Below are 26,218 nucleotides of genomic sequence, written 5' to 3' on the forward strand. Positions count from 1 at the left end.
TTCCTACTACTCATAATCTTCTACAATCTTGCTCTATAAGATTTACAAATAGTTTGTATTTGAAAAATTAATATTCCAGCTGACTGCCAAGTTTCTCTGCTTGTCAAATAGATTGACTCCTTGTTAAAATGATTTTTATTTCTTTTTTCTCCTTTTTATGATCATTGATATACATCTGTTAAGCTTTTAAAGAGGATAATCTATATTAATGTTTGTTATTTTATCCATTTCCTATTTTCTTCATTCACCTTCTTTAAATGGTCATCTTAGACCTTCTCAACCTTCTATTTTTTATTATTTCTTCTAACTTGGTATTGATTTTAATCTTTTTTCTAGCAAATGAATTTTCTTCCTATTCAAAGACTGGAAATTCAAAGCTGGAAATGACTGATATAAGTAATCGGTCAGTTCTTTACCATTAATGTATAATGTTTGTTTTTGTCATTTTTTCATGTTTCCTGTGTCTAGTACATCTCAACTATTCATGAAAAATTTTCATTGAATATGTCTGTGTATGAAATTCTATGTAGTTTCAGATTTCTTGTTTTTTTAATCCCAAAACTATTTTTCCACTTCTTCATCATCACTTTCCACATCAATCTATGACTTTAATTCATTAAGTAATAAAGTATATATTTATTAATTGGAAGAGCGATGATAGTCCCCATCATAGAATTCCCCTACCTTTTCACCTCTAACAACACATGTTCACTCATTAGTCACAACTGTTTTTAAGGATATTTTTTATTGTTATTTATGTTCGTCATGATTATAATATTAGATGACCAAATGTACAACAAAGTAACATTTCTTTTTGCTTTTGATAGCAAAAACAAATAAACCCACCAACCATTTTATTTTCCTCTCTGGTAAGAATATATGTCATGTTTCCATTGCACTACAATTTCCTTTTGCCTTCTGATTTCATTGATAATGAGAAAGTTCATGTTGATATGACTTGGTAACATTAGTAGTATTTTTATACATTGGCAATTAGATAAAGATCTCACATTTCGCATACTAACAGTTATTTTTAAATAAAAAGCCTAAAGTGTATTATTGTTAGCATCACTTTGCACCTCTTCCATTCAATCAAAGTCACTTTAGAAATAAAAAGGTGTTGGACCAGACTGAAGTCCATTTTATATGTTTCCTTTGTTTTATGTATTGCCACGGCCAAGTTGGTATTCATACTTACTAAATCACAAGTCCCTAAAGTTATTGAAAAAAATTGGATTTTGTATGTGGTGGGGTATGTAATAGTGAAATAAGAACAGCAGCAGAAGCAGCAAGAAGAATGGTGATGATAATGATGATGATGATAATTTTGCTGGAGTTACTATCCAAACTAAGGGTCATGAGATTTCAAATTTGGGAAGGATATCAAAGTTTCTTTAGACTTACCTCTCCCCAAATCATGAAGATTGACTTTATCATCACTAGGAATGTTCATAAAACATCTTTTTAAAGACTTATAGAGTTAGAGAGGTAACAAATATATGAGGCAACTTATTCCATGGCTAATAACATGCAGAACTATATTTTTCTTGATGATTTAACAAAGCATCTTATAAGTGGATCTGCAATAAAGGAAATAATTATCCTATTTTTCAATATATGTGTATATAGTCACTAGAATTATAGGAGGTGAGTTAATAATAAGAAAGTAAGGCAAAACTGATGTATAGTTCAAACATTATACAACAGTCCATAAAAGAAAAGTATGTAAAGGAAGGAAGAAAAAAGTACATAGAGAAAGAACTCTAGTAGGTTGGGTAGATTATCAACCATTTGTGTAAAAACATCATCAAAAATTAGAGTAATTAAGATGATGTAGACAATTTATGCTCTGCACTTTGTATTTGTTATCCTCTCATGCTTCTTCATCTCTTAAACTTTGAGTTTAATCTGTCAGAGACCACACCTAGTGTGACATAATCCACTTAGTTTTGGGGCCATAACTCTGGGCTCCAATTATCTTGATTGATTAGTCAATGAGTGAATACTCACATAACCTGCAGTATCTAGGCAATCCTAGACACCAGACCATACTTCACATTTCATCCAATCATCCATCCTGACTGAGACCACTACCCTGATAAAATATGAAAACCCCATGTATCTTTACTTTTTTCCAACCACTTTACCAGGGCAACTATAATCAATACTGTTATGCCTATTAGAAAGAGTATGACAATTGACTTCTCCATTTTTGTTTTTCTAGCCTTGTGACTTTAAAATAATGTTTTTATTTTTAAGATATTTCCATGTTTATGTATTTTCTTTCCCTCCCCACTTTCCTCTCTCATCCCAGATCCAATAAACACTTCCCCTAGGTTATACAAATTTATCACTTATGTCTATTTCCATGTTATTCATTTTTGCAATAAAGCAATCTTTTAAAACCAAAACACAAAATCATATATCCATATAAACAAATGAAAAGTTACTTGTTTTTCTCCTGTGTTTCTACTCCCACAGTTCTTTCCCTTAATGTGGATAGCATTCTTTCTCAAAAGTCCCTTGGGGTTGTCTTATATTATCAAAGTCCATTACATTGTATTGTTCCACAATGTTTCACTTTCTGTGAATGGTGTTATCCCTGTGATTTATGACTTGACTGTCACTTCCCTATTTGTTCCTTCTCCTCCTATTGAAGATTTACGCTCCTAGATTGCAGAATCTGAATCTCTTTTGCATTTATATACCCCAAAATTTAGCAAAGTACTTGTAGAATAGCAAGCATAAGCATATGATATCTATCTTCTTTCTTTCCTTCCTCCCCCTTCCCATTCTATGTTTCTTCCTTCTTTTCTTTTCCCCTCCTTTCTTCCTTCCTCCATTCTTTTCTCTCTCTCTTCTTCCTTCTCATTCTTTCTTCTTTTTCTTTCTACAGTGTAGGATTTATCTAAGGTTATGCATGAAGAGAAGTCAGCTAAAAGCCATGTTGATATTGTAGTAAGAAATTAGGATGCATGCCGTTATGTAAGTTTTCTGAATTTTTTATATAATTGAAAATAAATTTCGCTTTCATTTTTTTAAACTAAAGCTTGTCGTTGAGCACATTAAGAGACCCAGTGTATGTCTTTTGGTGGACACACAAAGATTTACCAAGGAGAGGAGAAAAACTGACAGAGAGATATACCTGACAATAACAAAGGGTCCCAGGTCAGTCTAATACTGGGTGAAGGTGAAATAAAGCTTGTCAGTGGTTGGTAGTGCCTCATATCATTTTCTGGGCCATTGGACTAGATGTCTGGATTTTTCATGTGAAAGATGAAACCTCCCTGTGGTTGAATTAGTAACTTTTTTCTAAGCTGACATATGTCAAGTGTAAGTATGGCCCTCCTGATTCTTACAAAAGGACCGATGAGTTACATCTATAACATAGCAGCATCTATGTAACACATTTCTATTTTTTCCATGCATATGCTACCTTTGGGAGTACTAAAGCCAGGCCATTTGTATCCTGTCTTAATAACATAGTGATAAAAACAGAAACACACATGGCCAAACTCCCAAAGAAAGTAAAGGGGCATAATTGTGTGAGAATGAAGTGATTTACTTCAGATTGGTGAAAGATAGTGAAAATTAATCAGCTAACTCTCCCATATTCCATATCTTATTGCACTGTTTGTCTTGAACCCAAGCATGTCTGTTCACAATGTCTTGTCCTCCCCATGTTGTCTACATTAGTTTTAAAAGTGAATCCATTTGTCTAGCCAGACAAACTAAAATGCTCTGTCTGCAAATTAGATGCTTTTAGCAAACCATGTGTGCACAGTTAAGCTGTGTTTGCAGATTTTTTTCTTAAAGTGTCGTCAATTCACCAATGTACTTGCATTAATTTTTCCTGACAGACACAGACACATGCCACCCCATTGCAGTGATATATGACAGTGATTGCAATTATGTGACCATCGAATTTTTTTAAAAAAAATTTCAGCAAAGGGATATTCTAATGTATTGGCATTGCTCTTCTTAAAGCCATGTAAAATTTCAATATTCTATCCTCCTTTCACACGCTGATCTCCAACTCTAACTGTACCATTTCTACTATTTTCTTTGATACATCTAAGCTTATTTCTCAAGGAAATTCCTATCTATAAAAAATGACTCACATTTAGAAAGTTTGAACCAGACTCTTTAAAAAAAGACCCATAAGACCATTCTTATGAAATGATAGCATCTTCCTGTCTAGACTATAAAAATAATTTTCCCAATACAAATGTGAAGTAGTTTTTAGTTTGTTCTTCGGTCAGCCTTTCACACTCCATATGTATCATCAAACATTCCATTTGAAAGTCACATTGCCATCATGAAGGCGTAGATTTCTAGGACATTATTAACTTCAGCAGGGTTTCAGTGATTCAGCTTATAGCCTGGTGTCTTACAATATCTTCATTCCCAGGGTATTATAATTACCCCAAAACCCACTGCTTAGAATGGCTTGTTTTTCATTACAGTAGTGATGAGTTAAATGCATACTTGCTGATATCAGCTGCATATTATTTTGTAATAACTACAAAGGAGTTCTCATGATGACAATGGCAGTTACCAACTCTTGCTATCATATTATATTCTGGAAACTATGAAATTAACCTAATGAACTAAAAGAGCAGCTATTGATTGGCCAGCATTTTAAAAGATAGTACCATCCAAATCCTGAATGGATCAACTGTTTTCCTGTAGTGTCCTGTAGATTTCAATTAACAATAGTTAATCAACTAACATTTCAGAAAAGGGATTTAACTTTCTATCTAACCAGTTGGTTTAAAATTATTCTGCACAAAAAGCGACTTACCTCTTAACCTTTAGAATAAGAATCTATGATTACACCACAGGGAGAAAATGGACTGGAAATAAGATAAGAGTGATAATACCTTCTAGGAGAAATTTGCAGTCTATCAGTGATAGCCTCTTTGGGATACCATAATTTTATATGGTCTTGAAAGTTTTTATTTAAGCTTTCAGAAATAATTTATCTTCTGCCATGTCAATTTTAAAATGGAAAAATATATGTTGCCAAGATAACACTTTAAAGCAGGTTTTCCCCTTCCCTCCCCCAGCTGCTATTTGTCTTCTGCTTGAAAGGAAAGTAAGGGTTATGAGAAAGACACTCCTGCTTCAGATATTAAAAAACAAAACAACTCTTTGGAGTAGGGATATCAACAATGCAGGATCCCACTTAAAAGATAGTAAAAATATATATTGTTTCATATTGACGTGGATAAGTAAGTTGCTCCCATTACTTTTAATGATTCTCTTTGCCATGAATCTGCCTAAGTAGTTCAGTATAAAGCTTGCAGAAAAAAATAGCCTTTACACAAAGTTCCTGGCACATTGCAAGCACTTAGTAAATAGTTCTTGACTTAATTTGATAATGTTCTCTATGCATAAAATCAAAATAAGTCAACCATTTGCTTAATTGCCTTGGTATAACTCAAGTTCAATTTTAATATATTTCTCATGTTTGAATTTTGGCATTTAACAACTCACACAGAGCTATAGTTGAGTCTCTTTTATGAGTGAATTCATATCATACAAAGTATGTTTGTGGCCATAGATCTTATTGAAAGTTCAATAATTGTAACCTCATGTCAAATTTTCAAGAGAAACTTTAAAATCTCATTAGAATAGTCCCATGATTGGGTAGTCTTTAAAAAAAATGAAATCCTTTTCAAAGAGTCCTTAACCTTCTATACATGAATTTACTCTGCATGTAATCAATCACAGGCATCACATTTTTCTATAACATCTGGTTATTTTGCTCATATCATATTTTCTCCCCTCAATGGACCAAAAACTCTCTACTAACAGCAACATTTAGGTTGCTATAAAATATTCATGATTCTAAATATCTCAGGGTTGAGAGAAATAACCAGGGTTTATATATAAAATAATTTAAGCTTAAGAACAAAACACAGAAAATAATTGAAAAGTTGCCCAAGTTTCAGATCAATTTCTCTTTGTTAGGAATTATGATTATAATTTAGATCAGTGTTGTATATTTCATCTTAATTGCTATGATTTTCTTATTTCTAAGTCAAAGCTTTATTTTGTTTATAAAATTTCTTATTTAAAAATTCATAAATTTAAACAACTCCTTGATGCCATTATGTTGCATATTAAATTGTAGCAGATTTTTGGAGGGGAGAGCTCTATATTGTGTAGTTTTCATTGAATGAATTCCATCTTTAGTCTTTGTTCAAGAAAGCCTGAGTAATAGGACCAGTAACTAGTATGAAATTCTGAATTTGGAATTGAGGTGTGAGTGATAGAAAGAGGATACTAAATATATCAGAGACTATGTTGTTGTGTTTGTCTGAAATGTAACTAGTTTGAGGCAAATTCTGAATTTAATTTTGAAGATTGTAAGATGAGAAATATTCCTTTTTCTTCAGGAAAAATGAGATTATGTAGAAAATATGCCAGAGGCTAAACAAAAGCAAATTACACAGGAGGCTGTATTCTACTCTCCCCAGAGACGAGTCCAGTTCTAGACTCGTCTTATGGATACATGACATCAGAGTTCTTTAGCTAAAAGGCATCTCAGAGATCATCTAGTACAGTTTCCTCCTTTTACAAATGAGGAAACTAAAGCTGAGGGAGATCATGACATTTTTCCAAGGTCACCTAGTACCAGAGCTAGAATTTCCAACCAGGTTCTCTAAATCCAAAGCCAGTGATTTTTCTGCAATGATCTGTTAGGGAGAATCTAGATTAGTTATCCCTGTCCAAAGGACAAGTGAAACTAAAGCTTCCCTAGTTTTGAAAAGGATTATTTGGTGATTAAATTTCTTGTAAAATCAATCAGACCAATATGAAGGATATCACAGTACCCTTAAACAAATGAGAAAAACAATAAAGATTTGCAGTATGTTTAGTGTCGTAAGTAATGGATCAAGCTGGCAATAGAATTCAAATTTTCTTATTCCAGAACTTGCTATTAGTAATCTGCCTCCTTCCCCAAGGAATCACAAAGATAATCCCTCAAGAGAATTCCCTGCCACCTTTGGGGATTTCAACATCTAATATTTTCTGATCTTTGAAATTTTCTTTCAGATCAGCATATTCATGACCCATTTGTCCAACTACGGGAACGACCGCCTGGGGTTATATACCTTTGTGAACTTGGCCAACTTTGTGCAAAGCTGGACTAACCTGAGACTACAGACTCTGCCTCCAGTGCAGCTGGCTCACAAGTACTTTGAGCTCTTCCCAGAGCAGAAAGATCCTCTCTGGCAGGTAACAACAAATGTTTCACTGGAAAGGGGCACACAAATTTGTGAAAAGCACAAAAAAATCCTAAGTCTTTCTTTTAGTCAAATTTCATCTTCTTGCCTGACACAGTCAGTGTGGCTTTCGGATGTTGTAAGCAAAATGAATCAGTGAAATGGTTGGAATGCCTATGGGCAGGCAGTATTCTGGGAGAATGACAAGAAAGAGCCACCATATTCTCCAAACTTTATAACTAACCATTAAACTAAGGAGAAGCAGAGGGAGCCTTCTAAAAACACTAACCAATGGCAACTCTATCCCTGTGGCACTTTGCACTTAGTGTCTTTATCATATGTCTAGTTTTCTTCAAATGTAAGGAGAGGAAATAGGAATAGAGTCATCAAAAACAGAGAAATTTGTCAGGTATAAGATTATCCCCAAACGTTGTAGTTAGACTTTATAAATAGTATTCTTCCTCATGGAGACTGCTTGACTAAACCATATCTGTTGTTGACTTTACTGTTTATCTGGGAGACAGCTCACCTGCTTTTATGTTCTTGATTCATTGGATGAGAGTAACTGATAGAATCAATAAGAGCTGATTGGGAGGTTCCCCCACTTAGCAGTCAGTACAGAAGTAGTATTCTCATTAGTGTGCAGTCACTATGAATGGGCCATTTTCGAGTTTCTTTCTCTCAGTCATTTAATCAGTCAGTAAGCATTTATTAAACACCTATCACATGTCAAGAATTGTGGAAACACTGAGGATAAAGAGAACGACAGAAGTCCTGCTTTCAAGATCATAGTCTAATGGAAGAAGCAACTACATACAAAACAACAAAATACACATATACACACATGCATGGGCAATAATTTGGAAAAAATCAATAGAGGGAAGGCACTAGCATTAAGAGCTATCAATAAAGGCTACTCTTAGATGGAATTTTAGCTGAGACTTGAAGAAATTCAAGAGGCAGATATAAGGAAGGATACTTTTCCAGACATGGAGAATAACCAATGACCGTGTCTGTGGTCTATAGAAGGAATAGCTTTTGGGAATGTGCAATCATAAACTAAAGCCAAGAACAAACAGTAGTGGGTTTATTTGTAAAAGTTAAGATGCTACATAAAATGCTGTTATTACTATTGTCATTATTCATAGGAACATGGATTAAAAGTTTAAAGCAACCTTATAGGTTATCTTGTTTGTACTCATTGTACATATGGGAAAACTGAGATCTATAGAAGTTAAATAACTGATAAATAAATCAACATACACTTATTAAATGGCTATTATGAGTTAGACACTAAACTGAAAACCTGGAACTCTTCTACCTCAAAAAAATAAAAAAATCTCTGCCCTCATGGAATTTACATTATAATGGGAGAGGCACCATATCCATAGGTCAGTACATATTAAGTAAATACAGAGTTAGTGAAGGTAACCAATGAAGGAAATATAGTCAATGGAAGGTAGCCTTAGAAGGGATAGTACTATCAACTGGGAGAATGAGAAAAGCCAGGTGGTAGAGTCTTAAAGGTAGCAAGAAATTTTATAAGGTTGATTTTATACCCCTCCAGTATCTCTTCCAAGAAAACCCCACATAGTGTCATGAAGAATCAGACACAACTGAAAAGACTGAACAACAAATTCTAAGTATGGGACAAAACCAGTTTAGCGAGGAGAAAAAAGAGTAAATAATTAGGAAGTCAGGAAGGGGGCCAAGTAGGGAAGAGCTTTATAAGTCCACCAAAGGATTTTTTGCTAGATCCTGGAGATTAGAAAGAACCACTGGAATTTATTGAATAGTTGGGTGACTATAAAAAATATAGAGAGGAAAAGGTGTAAAACAGACTCTTAGGATACCCTCTGGGTAATGGATATGATATAGATGAAGATACAACCAATATAGATAAATTAGGTAGCAAAGTAAGGGTATAAACATGCCTCCTTTATGCCAGTCTGACAAAACATCATTATTATTCCTATTGTCATAAATTATTATATTATCATAATCATTAGTGCAATCCATTTACCATTTTCCCCATGATAGGCTACTTCCCATCAGTTATATCAGCCAGGAATCCATTTATTTATCGTCATAAAGGGAAGCACTAAGTCTAGGAACTTAGAAATACAATGATATATAAAAGGTGATTCTTGCTTTCATAGACCTTATCATTTCTTAGGGAAATTGCCTTTTTAGTCCATTTCAGCACAAAATAAAAATTGAATTTAAAATAGACTTCTGTCAAGACCTTGATGGTTAGTATATGGTATTTGTGTGATACATATTTGATTAATCAATTAATGATCATTAATACAATGCCCAGTGCCATTCTTTAAATGTTTGTTGCTTTATTGAGTTATTTGCTTTTGTGTCTGACTCTCCGTAACCCCATTTAGAATTTTCTAGAGAGAAGATTAAAATTGATCCTGCATCATTTTTCATTGATCTTATTTACAATTAACTGATTTTGTCCTATAATTGCTTAAGTTATGGTTCTTTGTATCTTGAACTTAGTTCAAAATGCAGCCAAACTATAATGAGTTAGGTTTAGAATATCAGTTCTCTTGCTAATTGCTGTTCTATTCTTGCCTCAAGAGATTCAGATGTTTTTTGGGGGGAGATGCACTCTTATATCTTTACACCAAAAAGCTATCCTTCAAGACTGTCTAGTTTGCTAGCCAAAGGAGTCTGACCTTGCAGATGAACTCAAATCATGAACATTTCTCAGTCACAAGAAGGACAGAGGGGATTGTTTATTTCTTACCTTTAAGTAATTATATTGTTCCCATGCCTTCAGCTATATAACCAATCGTGTTGTCCTCAATCCCTAATGTTACTTACCTGTTCTGTTCTTTCTTCTATGCTTCTAAAAACCCATAAAAAGGGAGCTGTCCTTTTGCTTGAGGTCTCTGGCTAGAAACTGAGGCAAGTCTTTGACCCCTTTATTAATAGGTTTGGTATCCTATTAATAAATGTTACTTTGCTGAGAAAGGACATGTCTCAGTCTACATTTTTGTGGAGTACTTTGCCATTTCCTTCTCTAGTTCATTTTACAATGAGGAAACTGAGTCAAAGAAGGTCAAGTGACTTGCCCAAGATCAAGTTAATTAGTATCTAAAGCCAGATTTGACAGATGATTAGGGAGAAAGAGAGAGAGAAAAAAAGAGTGAGAGAGAGAGAGAGAGAAAGAGAGAGAGAGAGAGAAAGAGAGAGAGAGGTGGAGAGAGAGAGATGAAAAGAAAGAGAGAGATGGCTGGATGGATTGATGGATAGATGAATAGTGATAGAATGAAGGGAAAGGACCAAGCATTTATTGCCTATTATGTACAAAGCATTATACTAGTTTTACAAATATGTACTCATTTGATCCTCAAAGTAACTCTGTTAACTATTTTACCTTGCTCAGAGAGAACATGTCAGTCTACTTTTTTGTGGAGTGCTTTGCCATTTCCTTCTCTAGCTCATTTTACAGATGAGGAAACCAAGACGAAGAAGGTCAAGGGACCTGGATGGGACATGCCTGGGGCATAGGTTCTATAATTATTGATATTTTACAATTCAAAAAACTGAGGAAACGGAGTTTAAGTAACTTGCTCAAAGTCACATAGCTGGTAAATATCTGCAGTTAGATGTGGACAGAGGTCTTCCTGACTCTAAGTCCAGTGTTTTTTTTTGTTTGTTTTTAAATAATTCTTGCCTTCTATCTTAGAAGCAATATTGTGTATTGGTTCCAAGACAGAAGAGCAGTAAGGGCTAGGCAATGGGGGTTAAGTGACTTGCTCAAGGTCACCCAGCTAGGAAGTGTCTGAGGCAGGATTTAAACCCAGGACCTCCAAGCTTTAGGCCAGGCTCTCAATCCATTGAACTACCCAGCTGCCCCTTTTAAGTCCAGTGTATTGTCCACTGCATTACCCAAACGTCTCATAGATTATTAGAGATCAAAAAAAATCTTAGTGATCATTCCCTATAGTTTCAGGATAAACACATTAATAAACAGTGAAGCTAAATAATTTACTACAGAGACTATTGATAGAAAAGGGACAAATATTTGGTGTAAGATGAATTATTTGTTACTTTTGCACTTATTTATCACTAAAGCATTCAGGTCGCACTCTGTAATTTTGCATTTATTGGAATGTGGCTTTGTAATACAACTAGGTCCCAATTAACGCAAATAATGAATCCCCTGAAGTGGTTGCATGCATTCAGATTCAACTTATTTGAAGTTATAATTATGTAAAATAAGGTAACTGGTTCCAGCCCAATGGAAATATATGGTATAAATTTGAATAATGCATCCATTTCATGGCCTTCATTACTTGTATAAATTGGGACCTAGATTAAATAATGATAGTAACTAGCATTCATATTGTGCTTTAAAGTATTCGAAGGAGATATGTGTATGAATACATGTAAATATATACACACATATCAGAGTATATATACATATATATATAATATATGATATAATCAAGTGAGATTTTATATATACATATATGATCTCATTTAATCTTCATGGCAACATTATGATGTTTATAAATTATTATTATTACAAATGAAGAGACTAAGGCTCGAAGAGATTGTGATTTAACCATTGCCATATAACTAGTAAATGTGAGAAGCAAGATTTGAACCAAGCCTTTCTGACTCCAATCTGAAAGCTATTTCTACTACCCACAGCTGCCTCTATATAATAAAATATAGCATCAGAGTGAAATAAGCAGAAATATGAAGTAATTGCCACAGAGAGAGACAATTAATAGTAAAGAGAGCCAATAAATAGCAGGAAATGGTAGCAAAGCCTTGACAAGCAGAGAGACTTGGTAGCCAAGGGCAATCCTGATCTAGAATCTAAGCATATTTATAAAATCTTATATTGGAAATTGGTATAACATTATGAGCAAAAATTCCAGATAAAAGAGCAATAAGTAGTAAAGAGCAAAGGAAGTTAGGAAAAGATGGGTAAAAAAACTCAGTGAAGCCACTGGGCATTTAAGGATGGAAATGCAAGAACAATTAGTAGCTAAAAGGAAAAAAAAATTAGAGCTATAGAAATGTTTATTTATGACCCATGAGGGCAAATACTGTGGAACCTAGAAAGAGTCAATTAAAAATCCTGACCCCTGTATGACATTATGGTAAAACAGGCTTGTCCACAGGAATTCCAAACTTGAATTTTCTTTAACATTGATAGTGGAGTCGCCACATTTGGAGTATAAATTCATAGTTCCTAATCCATGAAAAGGTAGAAATGGAACTAAAATTAAAAATGTTGACTTGATACCTGTGTGACTTTGAATATGTCACTTAAATGTCCTTGTGCTTCACTTTCCTCACTGTAAGTTGATAGGTTGCTCTCATCTAGCTCTATGCCCACGACCTGATGTTCTAATGACACTATCAACAAGTGGAATAAACAAAGGATACACTTATATGTTCCATGGTGGAGGTGACACAACCGTGAGGGCATAAGAGATCAGTTCTTAAAATAGTGAACACACGGGTGATCCACTGCCTCCAAATAGTACAGGGACAGAAAATATCAATAATTACTAACCCATATGCCTTCTTTGCCAGCTTCTACTTAAGTGAACTTCTATAAAGGAACAGGAAATATACATCATTACTTGCAGAAGACAGAGGAGAAGTCTAAGACTATAAATACCAACACAGACCTCTTATGAGGTATGACACTTGATTTGAGGCTAATACAAAACCACAGATTCTGTGAACACTTATTTCTTGGGTGACCTTGGACAAGTCACTCTCTTTGGACCTCAGTTCATTTGACCACAAAGTCAAATGATTGGTCTAGATTGCTCCTGAGTCTCCTTTCAGCTCTAAATCTGTAGTCCTCTGAATGTATGTTCCTTAAGAGATCATACTGGAGGAAGCTAGATGAGGGAGAGAGAGAGAGAGAGAGAGACAGACAGACAGACAGAGACAGACAGACACAGAGAGACAGAGAGACAGAGAGCCAGAGAGCCAGAATGAGAGACAGAGACAGAAATAGAGACAGAGAATGAGAGAGACAGAAACAGACAGTCAGACCAAACCACTTAATAGTCTCTTTGAGCCTCAGTTTCCTCACTTGCAAAATTGGGGGAATAAGCAATTATAATAGTGCTTACCGCATGCCAACTCCTTTATTGAGTGCTTTTCAAATATTATCTATAGGAGGTAGCTGTTTTCAATAACCCCATTATAAATTTAAAAAAAAACTGAAGCAAACAGACTTGCACAGGGTTATACAGTTAGGAAGTATCTGAGGCAGAATTTGAACTCGGGTCTTCCTGATTTTAAGTACAGAGCTCTATCCACTGCATCACGAGCATGGGTTCCATTAGAATGTAAACTCTTTGAGGACAGAGTCTGTCTTTCCAGCACTTAGCACAGTACCTGTTGTGTATTATGTATTCAATAAGTTTGTTGAGCTAGTTGCCTTACTTACTGAGGATCTAGAAATGTAGAGTTTTTTTTTTTCTTTCCTCCAGGCACCATATAACTCTACCCAGCTGAGGTATTGTTAAGCCACATAAAAATTGTAAATGAATAAATTGTTGGTGAGAAATCAATTCTTATCACCCATCTGTTTCTGGGATCTTAAGAAATGACTCCCATTTTTAAATAGCAAGAAACAAATTAATTATAATTTGCTTTTAAATCTATTATGTATAAGCAAAGGGAATTAGCCACAGGGATAAATCTTGACCCTCTCTCCATTTAAGGTATTCCTAAAAGAGACAGTGAGTCAATAGCCAGTGGTAACTGCAGGTGACAACAATGTGCATCTTGGGTACAGGACTCAGTGCTAAAGGCAAGAAATAAATATAAAAGAAATAGAAGAGATGGTTGGAAAGTACCTCCAGGGAAGCTTATAAGCTGTTTTAGAAGGCAGACTATTCTCATATAATGAAAGGAATATGTCTGTCTAAAATTAAAACATAAACAGATAAAAATATGTGTGTGAGTGTGTGTTCATATATGTATTTGGGCAAAGATGTGATCATGGATACATACACATGTGTATATGCAGATATGTCTGCATACATATGTAGTCATATATGTTTATATATGTATGTTTCTTTTATATACATGTATGTAATGCTTGAATGCAGATGATTCCTTAGGAAGTCATGAAAATCAGCTGAAATTAAGGAAACCTTAATAAAAAAGAGAATTTTGGGGGGAAAAAGGGTCATGCCTTCAAAAAGAGACATGCTCAGAGAAGGGACTTCAGGTAGGAATGGAGGCATTGCTCAGAGATATTTCTGAACACCTATTATTTTTTAATGTCTTTTTAAAAATCACTGTCATTTCCATCTAGCTCCCACTGTGATCCTTCCATTATAACAAAGGAAAAAAAGTATAAGAAAATCAACAAACACATGGACCATGCTAAAAGCATATCTATATTGGATCTATATTATCTATATATCTATATCCCTATAGAGATATACCATTTCATACCTTAAGCCCCTCACTTCTGCAATCAAAAAAGGGAAGTGTACATTTCTTCCTCTCTTCTCCAAGGCCATTAGAGGTCATTATAATTACTCAATCTTCACTTTAATTTTTTGTTCTTTCCACTTACACAATTATAGTCATTGCATATATTCTTCTCCTGACTCTGCTTGCTTCAATCTGCATCAGTTTATATGTCTTCTATGTTTCATTGAATTTCTCAAATTTCTCATCTCTTAAGATATAGTAATAGTCAATGACATGCCCACAACTTAATCTGCTTAGCCCTCCATGAAGACCCACTGATTTTTTAAAATTAGAAATGTCTACACAGTATTATTATTCAAGAAAGACAAAAGCATATTGATCAAGATGAAGTATTTTTATTGTTTTTGTTTCATTATTTTCCTGACCATCATTTCCTTTTACATGATTTTGTTATGAATAGTCTTGCCTCTGATATTTATGTATTGTGTGACAGGGGCAGCTCTCTCATTTTTCTGGGTGTCTTAAACAACTCTAAGACCAAAAGTTTCAAAGCAGAAACACATCAGCCCTTTATTAGAGCACATCTCCTATAAAAATTAAATTACAGGAATAATAATAATGATAACTAACATTTATGTAGTACTTATTATTTATTAGACAATATGCTAAGTGCTTTACAAGTATTTATATGTTATATTATATACAAACATATGTAAGAATATATGATACATGAATATGTATATGCAAATATAAATATATTTATAGAAATATAATATAATTGATCTGTAAATTGGAAACAAGTGTTATTAAGACTTCCATTTTATAGATGAGAAAATGGAGGCAAGGAGAAGTTAAGTGACTTGCCCAGGATCACAAAGCTAGTAAGTGTCTAAGGCTAGATTTTAATTCAGATCTTCCTGAATCCACAACCAATGTTCCATCCAAAGGCTAATTGCCTGCCCCATAGTAAATATTGTACATATATACATACATGCATGATACATGTACATATGATGGGTATGGTATATATTTATACATGTATTTATAATGACTATACATGTTAATGTTATCATTGACTTATTTCAGAAGTTAGATTCATTTTTGCAAATAATGAAGAATTATTAACCTATCATGATGGTAAATCATTTCTTTTACCACCCTACACCTTTATATCTCCAGCAATGTAGGCAAAAAGGTCCTTCAGTTTACTGTCTCAGTTGGTTTCCCTCCTATCTAAGCATAAAAGCAACTTCTCCATGACAAAGGTTTTGGGGGGGAAAAGAGTGAGTAAACTGTTATTTTTCTTTAGGTTTTCAATTCACACTTTTGCTTTTTTTTTACATTACCACAAACAGAAAGGAAAGGTGCCCAAGGATACCCTCCATTTATTTTGCTTTTATTTCTCTTGGTGACTTATGTAAATTTTAATTAGCACCAACTACCATATATTTGAAGCTGCTTTGTCACCTAATCTGAAAGTGTAATGTGAATATCTGGCCCAGCACCAACTTTGGGTAAGTATAACAATAATCAGACTTCTTTTAAAGTTTATCAAGAAAACAAATACTAATTGTATGTCCACAACCACCCCTCCAGTAGCTGGGCATCTTCAGTTCTCTCTTATGTAAGTGGGGAGCTTATGCTGATTTTATCAGGTCCTCTTGGTCTATTAAGAGTTTTTAATAGACTTTCAAAATTATTCTAGTAGATAATTCATTTCAATACAAAACATGCAGTTTGAGTTTTTCAAACTGTTTTTAGTTTCATCCAACACATACCTGGAGCTGTTGGAACATCAGAATTATTCTACATTGCCTTATCAGTATTCTTAAGTTGTCCAGCAATCACAAATAATAACTGCTGGAAAATGATGCTTTAAGATTGGCAACTGTCTCTTTGATTCTCATAATAATCCTGGCAAGAAGGTACTATTATTAAATCCAATTTGCAGATAAGGAAACTGAGGCCAAGAAAGATGAAGTGGTTTGTTCAAAGATCACAATGCTAGTGTTTGAGCCTGCATCTGAATCAAATCTCCCTAAATCTAAATCTATTTTCTATTCACTGAATCACCTAGCTACTTTATGTTTGTTCATTCTCAGATTTCATCCATAGTTAGATTTACTATCTATGAATTTGCCAAATAGGATATGTCTTCCTGACTGCCATTGTAGTCAGGGGAATAAGTAAAGAAAGTCTCATTCTGCTTTTCTTATGCTTGGTTCTCCAGAAATAAAGAGGTAGGAAATTGAATAATAGTTTGTCAGTTGCCTGTAGGCAGGGGTGACTGGAGCCAATTTGAAAGAGATAAACAGAATCAATTATTAAATTTACACCTTAGAAATTAGAAGATGCTACAAATCAAGGTTCGATTTTATTATTTTGTTGATTTTTAAGACTTAAGAAAGTAATAAAGAAATGTAAATAACAGATTAAACTTGGAATTTTATTATATATTTTATACATTTTTGGAGGTGGAGAGACAGTTGTCAAACATGTGTCAGTACACATCTGAATTTAGGTGTTTTCTATTATTATAGTTTATGCTTTAGTCCATAGAGGACAAATGGCATCTTGAAGGTAGCTTGAAATGACAAACATACGAAAAAATGTTGACTTTTTTGACTTACATAAACATTCATTGAATGATTTAATAAATACTGATGTATATATACCTATACATTTTCATGAAATAAATATAACTGATATGACAAATATAGAAAACTCCAGGAGGAGAAATTCCTTTTACTGATGCAGATCATCACAGGTCCTTGAAATGTATCATCTTAATCATATTAAATAAATACTTGGAATACTGAGAAGTTAAGTAATCTGTCAACAGGAACCTATCCAGTGTATTTCAGAGGCAGGACTTCTCTTTCTCAAATCCCAGTTCTCTAGGCACTATGTACCATGGTTGTCTTACAAATAAAACATGCCTATATGATACATTCAGGTTTATAATATTGTTTAATTGACAAGTTCTTTTTCCAAGACATGCTCCATCAGATTTTTCCAAAGGGTCAGAATGAATTGTAGGATCATAGATTAAGAGCTGAAAAGGGCCATCAAGGCCAACCCTTCTCCTCCTTGAACCCATAAATGAGGAATCACAGACCCAGTGAGGACCAGTCCAAGGTGATGCAAAAAGTAAATATAAAAGCTGGGTTTTGAACTCAGTCCTATGACTTCAAAACCAGCCCTTTTTCACTACAACATACTGGCCTCTTAAAATAGAGGGAATAAGCACTATCTCACATCAGCAGTAAAGAGCACCATTCATCTCCATTAGGATTCTTCCATATAGTCAGAGGAGACAACCAAAAAATCCATGAAATTAAAATGGACTGATACTTTATGCTAGTAAGTTTTGTTATAAAAATCATAGGATGTTAGGATTATGATGAATAAATGTATTGTAAGGCTGATCTAGTCCAACCCCACCATTTTATAAATGAAGAAACTAAGAAAACAAAAGGTTACGTGACTTGTTCAAAGTCATATAGTACATGTCAATCAATAAATATTTATAAAGAATCCTCTTCACTAGCAGTGTGGAGAACAAAAAAGAAATACATGACATGGTCCTTTTTCCTTAGGAAGGTAGCCAGATAAAAGCAAATACAATTTTTTTAACAAATAAGTAATGATGTTCTCATCTGTGCAATCCTGGCTATATCTGCTGCAATAGAAAATCAAAAATGGAGGATTCAGTGTGAAGTTTTCATAGTAGAACTAGACCTTGAAGAACAAGAAGAATGGTATAGAATATAGGGTATTCCAAGAAAGGGAATACATTCTTATTATTCCATGAGATAATAACCAGCTACCAATATGGTAGCAAAGGAAAGTGATAAATGTTGGAGGAGATGTGGCAAAATTGGGCCATTAATACATTGCTGGTAGAGTTGTGAATTGGTCCAACCATTTTGGAGGGCTATTTGGAATTTTGTGCAAAGGGTTTTAAAAGAATGTTTGCTCTTTGATCCAGTCATACCAATGCTGGGTTTGTACCCTAAAGAGATAATAAGGAAAAAGACTTGTACAAAAATATTTGTAGTCGCATTATTAGTGGTGGCAAAAAATTGGAAAATGACAGGGTGTCCATTGATTGAGGAATGGCTGAATAAATTGTGGTATCTTATGGTAAAGGAATATTATTGTGCTGAAAGGAATAAGGAACTAGAGGAATTCCATGTGAACTGGAAAGACTTCCAGGAACTGATGCAAAGCAGAAGCAGCAGAACCAGGAGAACATAATACACAAAGACTGATAGACTATGGCACAATCAAATGTAATAGACTTTTCTATTAGCAGCAATGCAATAACCCAGAATAATCCAGAGGAACTTATGAGAAAGAACACTATCTACATCCAGAGAAAGAAATGTGGGAGCAGAAATGTAGAAGATAAACATGATCAATCATGTAGTGTAATTGGGGATATGATTAGGGTTTTAATGTTGAAAGATCACTCTATTGCAAATATGAATAACATGGAAATAGGTTTTGAACAATGATACATGTATAATCCAATGGAACTGCTTGTCAGCTTCAGGAGGGGGAAGGAAAGAGAAAGAGGGGTTATCTTGTGAATCATGTAACCATGGAAAAATATAAATTTAAAAGGGAGGGGAAGGAATAATGACCAGTTACATGAATATTAGCCATCTTTAGTCACCGAGAAATCTGTTATATAGAAGGCTTAAAGAAGAGAAATTGTTTTTGTTAGCCACAGAGGGAAGAATAGGAAACAAGGTGTAGAATTTGTAGTAGGATAAATTTTGGTTTGATATAGGGGGTAAAAAAAACTTTATAATAGCAAAAAACAAAACAAAGTAGAATGAGCTGCCTCAAAGATTAATGCTTCATTAGAAAAAAACCTGGTTGTTTTCAAACAAAAGGAAAATGATTACTTTTTAGTAATGTTGCTGAGTTATTGGTTGGACTAGAATGGTTCTTCCAGTTTTGATATTCTATGATTCTACTTCTAATAGCTGAGTTGATTGATGATGATGGGGAGGGGATTAAATTGGCTAAGATCAGTGGTCTCCAAACTTTTTGGTCTCATAATTCCTTTACATTCTTCAAAATAATTCATAATCCCAGAGACATTTTTAAAAATGTATTTGGGTGAGGTTGAAATATTTATTATATTAGAAATTAAAATGAATGACTACTATTATGAAAATAGTTTTCACCTCATGGAGTTCCTGAAAACATTTCAAGAACCTGTGTAGGTCCCTTAACTACATTTTGCAAACTTTTGTGCAATATCATTTTAATTATTTAGTTATAAATTTAGTTCCTAATTTTTTAAGTCTACAAATTCAACTGTATCAGTTCCCTTCAAGCAAAGGTTCTTAATCTATTTTCCTGTCATGAACCATTTTGCCAGCCTAGTGAAGACTATGAACCTTCTCAGAATCATGTTTTTAAATACATTCAACAAAATATCAAGGACTACAAAAGAGACCAATTATAATGAAACAAAGAGACAAAACATAAAAAAAAATCACAGGTCCCCAAATTAAGAACACCATTACCTATGGATAATTACATTGATGAGCTTCCAAAGTATCCTAATTTTCATACAGAGAAAATATAGCAAAACAGAATAATCTATCAGAATATCAATGAATATCTATTCATTGATAATGACAATAACATACTTCAGCCTGAAAATTGTTACAACTGAATTTTCCTAACAAGAATTTCTTATTTAGGCAGACCCAATTGGGAAATTTATTTAGAGAACAGAAGATTGTTTGTTGACCTTTTTCCCCCCAGAACTATGATTCTTTTCAGTGTACCAAACTCTCAGGGTCAAGATTTCCTAAGCATGATACATATCAGAAAATCATTTGTAATTCAGACTCTTAGAGAGTAACCTGGGGGCACTGAGAGATTATGTAATTTACCCCTGACTGGTATATATCAGAAGCAAGAACTGAATCCAGAACTTCCTAACTCCAAGATCAGTCTACCATGCCCTTATTACTTCTCTTGATAGGTGAATATAGACTCAATAAAAAACAAATAAGATAAAGGCTACACCTGTGATTTCATTAGGCTAGGGGTCTATCAGATGAAAAAGAAACTATCAAAGCAAGTTAACACCTTTTCTATAATTTATCATCTTAAATAATTGTAGAGAACACTGAAAAGTTAAATAACTTAGAATCACACAATTAGTATGTAATAAAAAAGTAACTTTAAACTAGTCTTTCTACCTTCAAAGTCACTGTCACTCTGCCTTTAAAAAGACAAATAACATTTAAACTAAGGAATACTTAATCCAGGTCTTGTTGAAACATGAAACAAACTATCCTTTCCCATTCAGGAAGCTTTGTGTATTGGAAGAACCAGTACTAGTCTTCTGGAGATGGGACATTCCTTTCCCTAGCCCATGCTTAGGGCAACAGTGGCCAATTTTCTGGGTCAAATTTTCATTGTCTATGTCTCTTAAATGACTACCATACTTCTATTTGTTATTCTCATAGTATTTCTGGTTACAGTGTGTTCTTTATGTTCCCCAAATCCTTTCTCCTTCAACTCTCATCTTTTTTCACCACTGGAGATAATACTTATTCTCATTTCTATAGCTTTTGTATATTGTCCAGCTGGGGAATTTTTTATTAATTACTTCTCATACACTCCCCATGATACTAAATACAGAGGTAGTCAGTGGAAGCATAAAACATGATCTTTCTCCCTAACCTTTTCCTGCTACATTTTCTATATTACTTCTAATGTCCTCCAGATAATAACAAAAGCATTACCTTTGGGGTTATCACACTTGAGTTTTCAAATTGAGGGACAGAAATTATATCCATAGGTGAAGATCAGAATTGGGAATCAACAAAGTATACACTCCTCAGTTGCTAGTGGCTTCACTGATCCTGAAACTACCTTGTCTTTTCCATATATATTTCCTTTCTATTTATATGTGTACTCATTTTCTGTCAGGTTTAAACGTGTGTTCCTTGAGGGTAAGGGATATTATGGTTTTATCTTTGTATCTCCAATGCCTGGTGCACTGGAAGCTTTTAATAAACATAACTTTGACCATGTTTGCTTAATGATTAATTCCAGACAGCATGGTTAGCATGTAAAGGCATAGGCTTAGGAAAGAACAGGATGTGTTGGTGACATAGAGAATAGTTCAATTTGGTTGCAATGCAGAATTTTAGATGGGAAACAGATTAAGAAAGTTCTGACAAAGTAGATTGGAGTCAGATTGGAGATGGAATTTAAAGCCATGTCAAAGAGATGATGAAGTACTCTGAAAATCAAGAGGCAGATTTTGGATTTGGAAATGCTATTTAGGAGGGAACCACTGTGATCTTCTGAGGAAAGAGGGATGTATTTAGATATGACATTTGAAAATTGTTCTTCTAGTCCTTTGTAGACTGTAATAGGGAAGGGAAATGTGTGGATCAGGGAGAAGGGTTCTGGAAAACTATTAAGAGCAATTTAGCTGTGATATGAAGAAGTCATTAACTAGGCTTGATGGCTGTAAAAATGGTATCAAGAACCATTGTCAAGAAGGAATAAGCAAGACTTGGTTATATATTAGATGTGGGGCTAAAAGGGGAAAGAAGTTTTAAAATGACCCTAATGTCTAAAAGATCTATAAATTCAATTTTCATGCCTTCCTTTGATTGATCCCTTAGTCACTTTGGTGAGGTAGACAACATAACTCTAATATTTCCTGACAATTTCCCAGAAGAGGCACAGAGATATAAAATTCCTTACCTAAAGCCACTTAGTGATGGAGGCAGGAAAACCACTGGGACCTGCTGAGTTATTTACTTACCCTCCTGTGTATAGTTCAAGGCACATTCCAATTTAGGCTTAAAATCTGAAAAAAAAGATCACATTTTGACAATAAAGGATCAAAATATCTAATCAGAGGCCACAGCTTACTGATTATATTAAGAGAATAAAAAGTACTGATGTGAAAGTATAGAAAGAACCCAAACTGAAATCCCACAACTGCCTCAAGTCATTTATTATCTCTTGATCTCAGCTCCTCATCTCTAAAGGAAAGAATCTAGAATTACATGCCATTAAGATTCCTTCCAGTTTGAGATTAAATATCCTATGAATCTATAATTGTGCAGAAAATATAAAATAAGTTAAATACTAACTTTATATTTCTTATAGTGTTCTAGACATTTTCTTCTGTTTCCCCTTAGTTATAAGCCTTCATCAAAATGACTATTATTTAAAGTTTCTTAGGATTTAATCATTTATAATTTTGTTATTTTAACTAATTGAAACTTGATGATTTTTTTTATTATTATAACTTAAATAGACTTTACTTCTTTTTGATAGCAGGATGATTTAATTGTATTTTTTAGTGTCTTTAAGTATACTTTTCTAGCATGTAGATAATCTCTGATTATTATTTATTCACTGCTTCACACTGAACTACTTCGCTGGCCTGATTGTTCAAGCCTGTCAGATGCCCTGCTGTTCAGAAATGGTGGCTTAAAGTCATAGATTTCTTTTTTCTGCCAATCAATTGCAAATGTGTTCTGGTTGTCTAATGTCACCTCTTTCCTCATCCCACCCTCATGAATACAATCTAATTATCACTAAACCTCAGCCCTAAAAAAAGACTCGACTCCCACCTACTTTTCAATTCCTTAGAGAGAATTTCGATGTGGGAAGACTTATTATTTAATTTTGTAGTATCTTCAAGTAGCTCTCAGAAACTATTACAGATGAGTTGCTGTTCTTCTTGGATATGAATTACAGTTTACGTGACCAAGAAGATGGAGGGCTGGACATTTTCTATGGTCCTTCCACCTCTCAAACCTTTCTAAAAGCAAACATTATGTGCCAAAGATAAAGCAAAGATTAAACTGGAATCTAACTGCAAGTTTTGAAAACATGAACTGACATCTCAACTTCCCTCCCCAATAACATTCTGCACTACCAGTAGCATTGCTATAGTGCCTGACTCACAGACACAGCATGTAAATTTAGGACAAAGCCCAATCCAACAACTCAGTCTCTCCTCCATCTTTCCACTGCCATGAACAGCCCATCTCTGAGTTGCTCAAATTGCTCATGACAGACACTCCAAATGATATAAGCATGTTAGGATGCAGAAACTTGCTAGGGCCACACAACCATCTCCCAGGTGGACAGCTCTCTGGGCTGAAAAAAGATCTGTGCAAGAGTGATGAGAAATAGAGGGAAAGACATGGGGACATGTCAAAACTGGAAAAACAGCTAACTCCACCATTACACCCACTCATGATTCTTCACTTAGAGACTTAGAAACCCACACTAAAGAGACCAGATTCAAAGTATCAAAGTCAACCAGTGGCTTTCTGTTGGGGCAGAGAATTGAGGAAAAGAGGGACCTGGACCAGACACAATGCATGTAGGGGGCTCTTCAGAGCTCCATTAAGCTTCTGGGGCCAATTCTGTCCTTTCAAAAAGGGGAAATGAAGGCAAGGTAGGTTCAAGTTATCAAAGATCTCAGGAAGAAAAAACTCAGAGCTCTTAAACATAAGCAGATAAATTAAGAGAGGAAACAATAAGAGAAGGAAATAAGAGGAGAAGAACTAATAAACAACTTTAGGCATGTGTGAAAAAATACTGCAAACAAACGAAGTTGCTCCACCACTTGAGACAGAGCTCTATAGAATTTGAGGAAAGGATGGAACCCCAAAATATTGTTCCTGAGTGGTTTAAAAGAGAAATGAAAATTATGAGAGCAGAATTATGGCTTGCACAGTAAAAAATTATGAGTAACATATGGAAGCCTTGATGACATGTCACACCTAAGATATGAAAGAGAGAATAATAGATTAGGAATGAAAATATACACAAGACACAATCTAGAAGAAAAGAAGGAAAAATCAACAACATTTTTAAAATATATTTACCATCCAAGAAAAATATATGGATCTCAAGTATAGGATGTGTAGGGAAAAACTAAGGATCATAGGTCTATGAGAAGAATATATCATGTTAAAAAACAAAAAAAATAACTTAAGACCTTAATGCAAAGGACTTCTCCAAATTTCTGAACATAGAATATGAAATACCAATTGAAAGAAATTATAGATCACCTTCAATCTGCATGAGTAGAGAAAGATTTGTCTATGGATAAAATCAAAGACTCAGACAAAAACAAAAGAAAAACAACTTTCTACCATGAATAACATTTATTGAGGCCTATGTGAAGGAGTGCTATAATAAAATGAGGGTGGCTAACACATGTCATTTTCAGAAAAACCTCATTTAGTAGAATGCAAAGCAATTGTTGTATATGCAAGACTCAGTAGAAAGCATTGTTAATACAAAGGCTAAAACACCAAAAAAATTATAAAACAATCTCTGCCCTTTAAGATCTTAAAATCTAGTATACAAGATATCCTTATATATGGATATGTACACAGATATGTACAACATATAGACAAAGTAAAGATGAAGTAATTTTTTTGGAGAGAAAATAATGCTATTTTCCTGGGCTTCAAAGAAAGGCAAGAAATAGTCTGGCCTCAGTAAGCTTATAATCTGTTTTTTAGTGAAACAGAATATCTACATAAAAGGATATCTTATGATAAAGGGTCACATCTGCTAGTGGGTAATAAGTAGTTCCCAACTTATTAAAAAATTATCAGAGGGTAGAGTCAAAATGGCCTCTTAGAAGGAGCAAAACTCCAGATCTCTGAAAAAAACCCTCCTACACCAATCAAAAACAGAGTGCTTTGAGGGGACAGAAAACCAAATCTAATCAACTACCCAACAAAACTGACTATATGCTTGTAGGAGATAGTATAATTATTTAATAAAATAGAAGACTTCAAAGCATTCATAAAGAAAAGACCAAACTTAAACAGAAAATGTGGGGCCCAAACATAGGACTCAAGAGAATCACCAAAAGGTAATTAATAAAGGGAGAAAAACAAAACAAAACTTTTTTAAAGGGACCCAATAGGTTCAAATGATTTGTATTCCTATTAGAAAACATGATATTGGTAACTCTTAAAAATTGTTATTATCATCAGGGTAGATAAAGAAGAATACTTAGAGGGAACAGTGACAAATTGTATAGGGTGAAATGTATATATATATATATATATATATATATATATATATATATATGTATGTATGTATGTAACGAGGGGTAAAAAAAGAGAATAATACTAAGAGAAATAGGAAAAGAGACAAAACAGGATAAATTTTTATTTGATAAATAAGCACATTGTATCATGCCCTATAGAGAAGTAGAAGAGTAATAAAAGGACTAGTGTGGAGGGAAGCAACACAAGGGAAGTAGAAGGTGAGGGTAGTTTAAAAGACACTATTGTAAGAGAGGAATCAATAAGAGCGGAGGCACTGGCAAGGGAAATAACATTAGGGAGGGGAAAGGGGGAAAACCAAATAAAAGAGAAAGGTTGGAGGGAAGGGGAAGAAGAATAAGAGAAAAGCCAAAACCTAAGGAGGAAGTCAAAATGGAGAGAAATACACAGATGGTAATCATAACTGTGAATGTGAATGGGATG

The 26,218-nt window shown here is 34.1% G+C and overlaps 1 protein-coding gene across 1 annotated transcript in view; it reads left to right on the plus strand.

Annotated features, from left to right (window-relative positions):
* LOC123251912 (bifunctional heparan sulfate N-deacetylase/N-sulfotransferase 4) overlaps positions 1-26,218 on the plus strand; it is a 349,513-nt gene that overhangs the window by 265,495 nt on the left and 57,800 nt on the right. Inside the window, exon 6 of the mRNA XM_044681239.1 lies at positions 7,066-7,248. Within this exon, the coding sequence (XP_044537174.1) occupies positions 7,066-7,248 (183 nt within the window). The remainder of the gene's footprint in view (positions 1-7,065; positions 7,249-26,218) is intronic.

This window comes from Gracilinanus agilis, chromosome 6 (genome assembly GCF_016433145.1).
Source record: "Gracilinanus agilis isolate LMUSP501 chromosome 6, AgileGrace, whole genome shotgun sequence".
NCBI lineage: Eukaryota > Metazoa > Chordata > Mammalia > Didelphimorphia > Didelphidae > Gracilinanus > Gracilinanus agilis.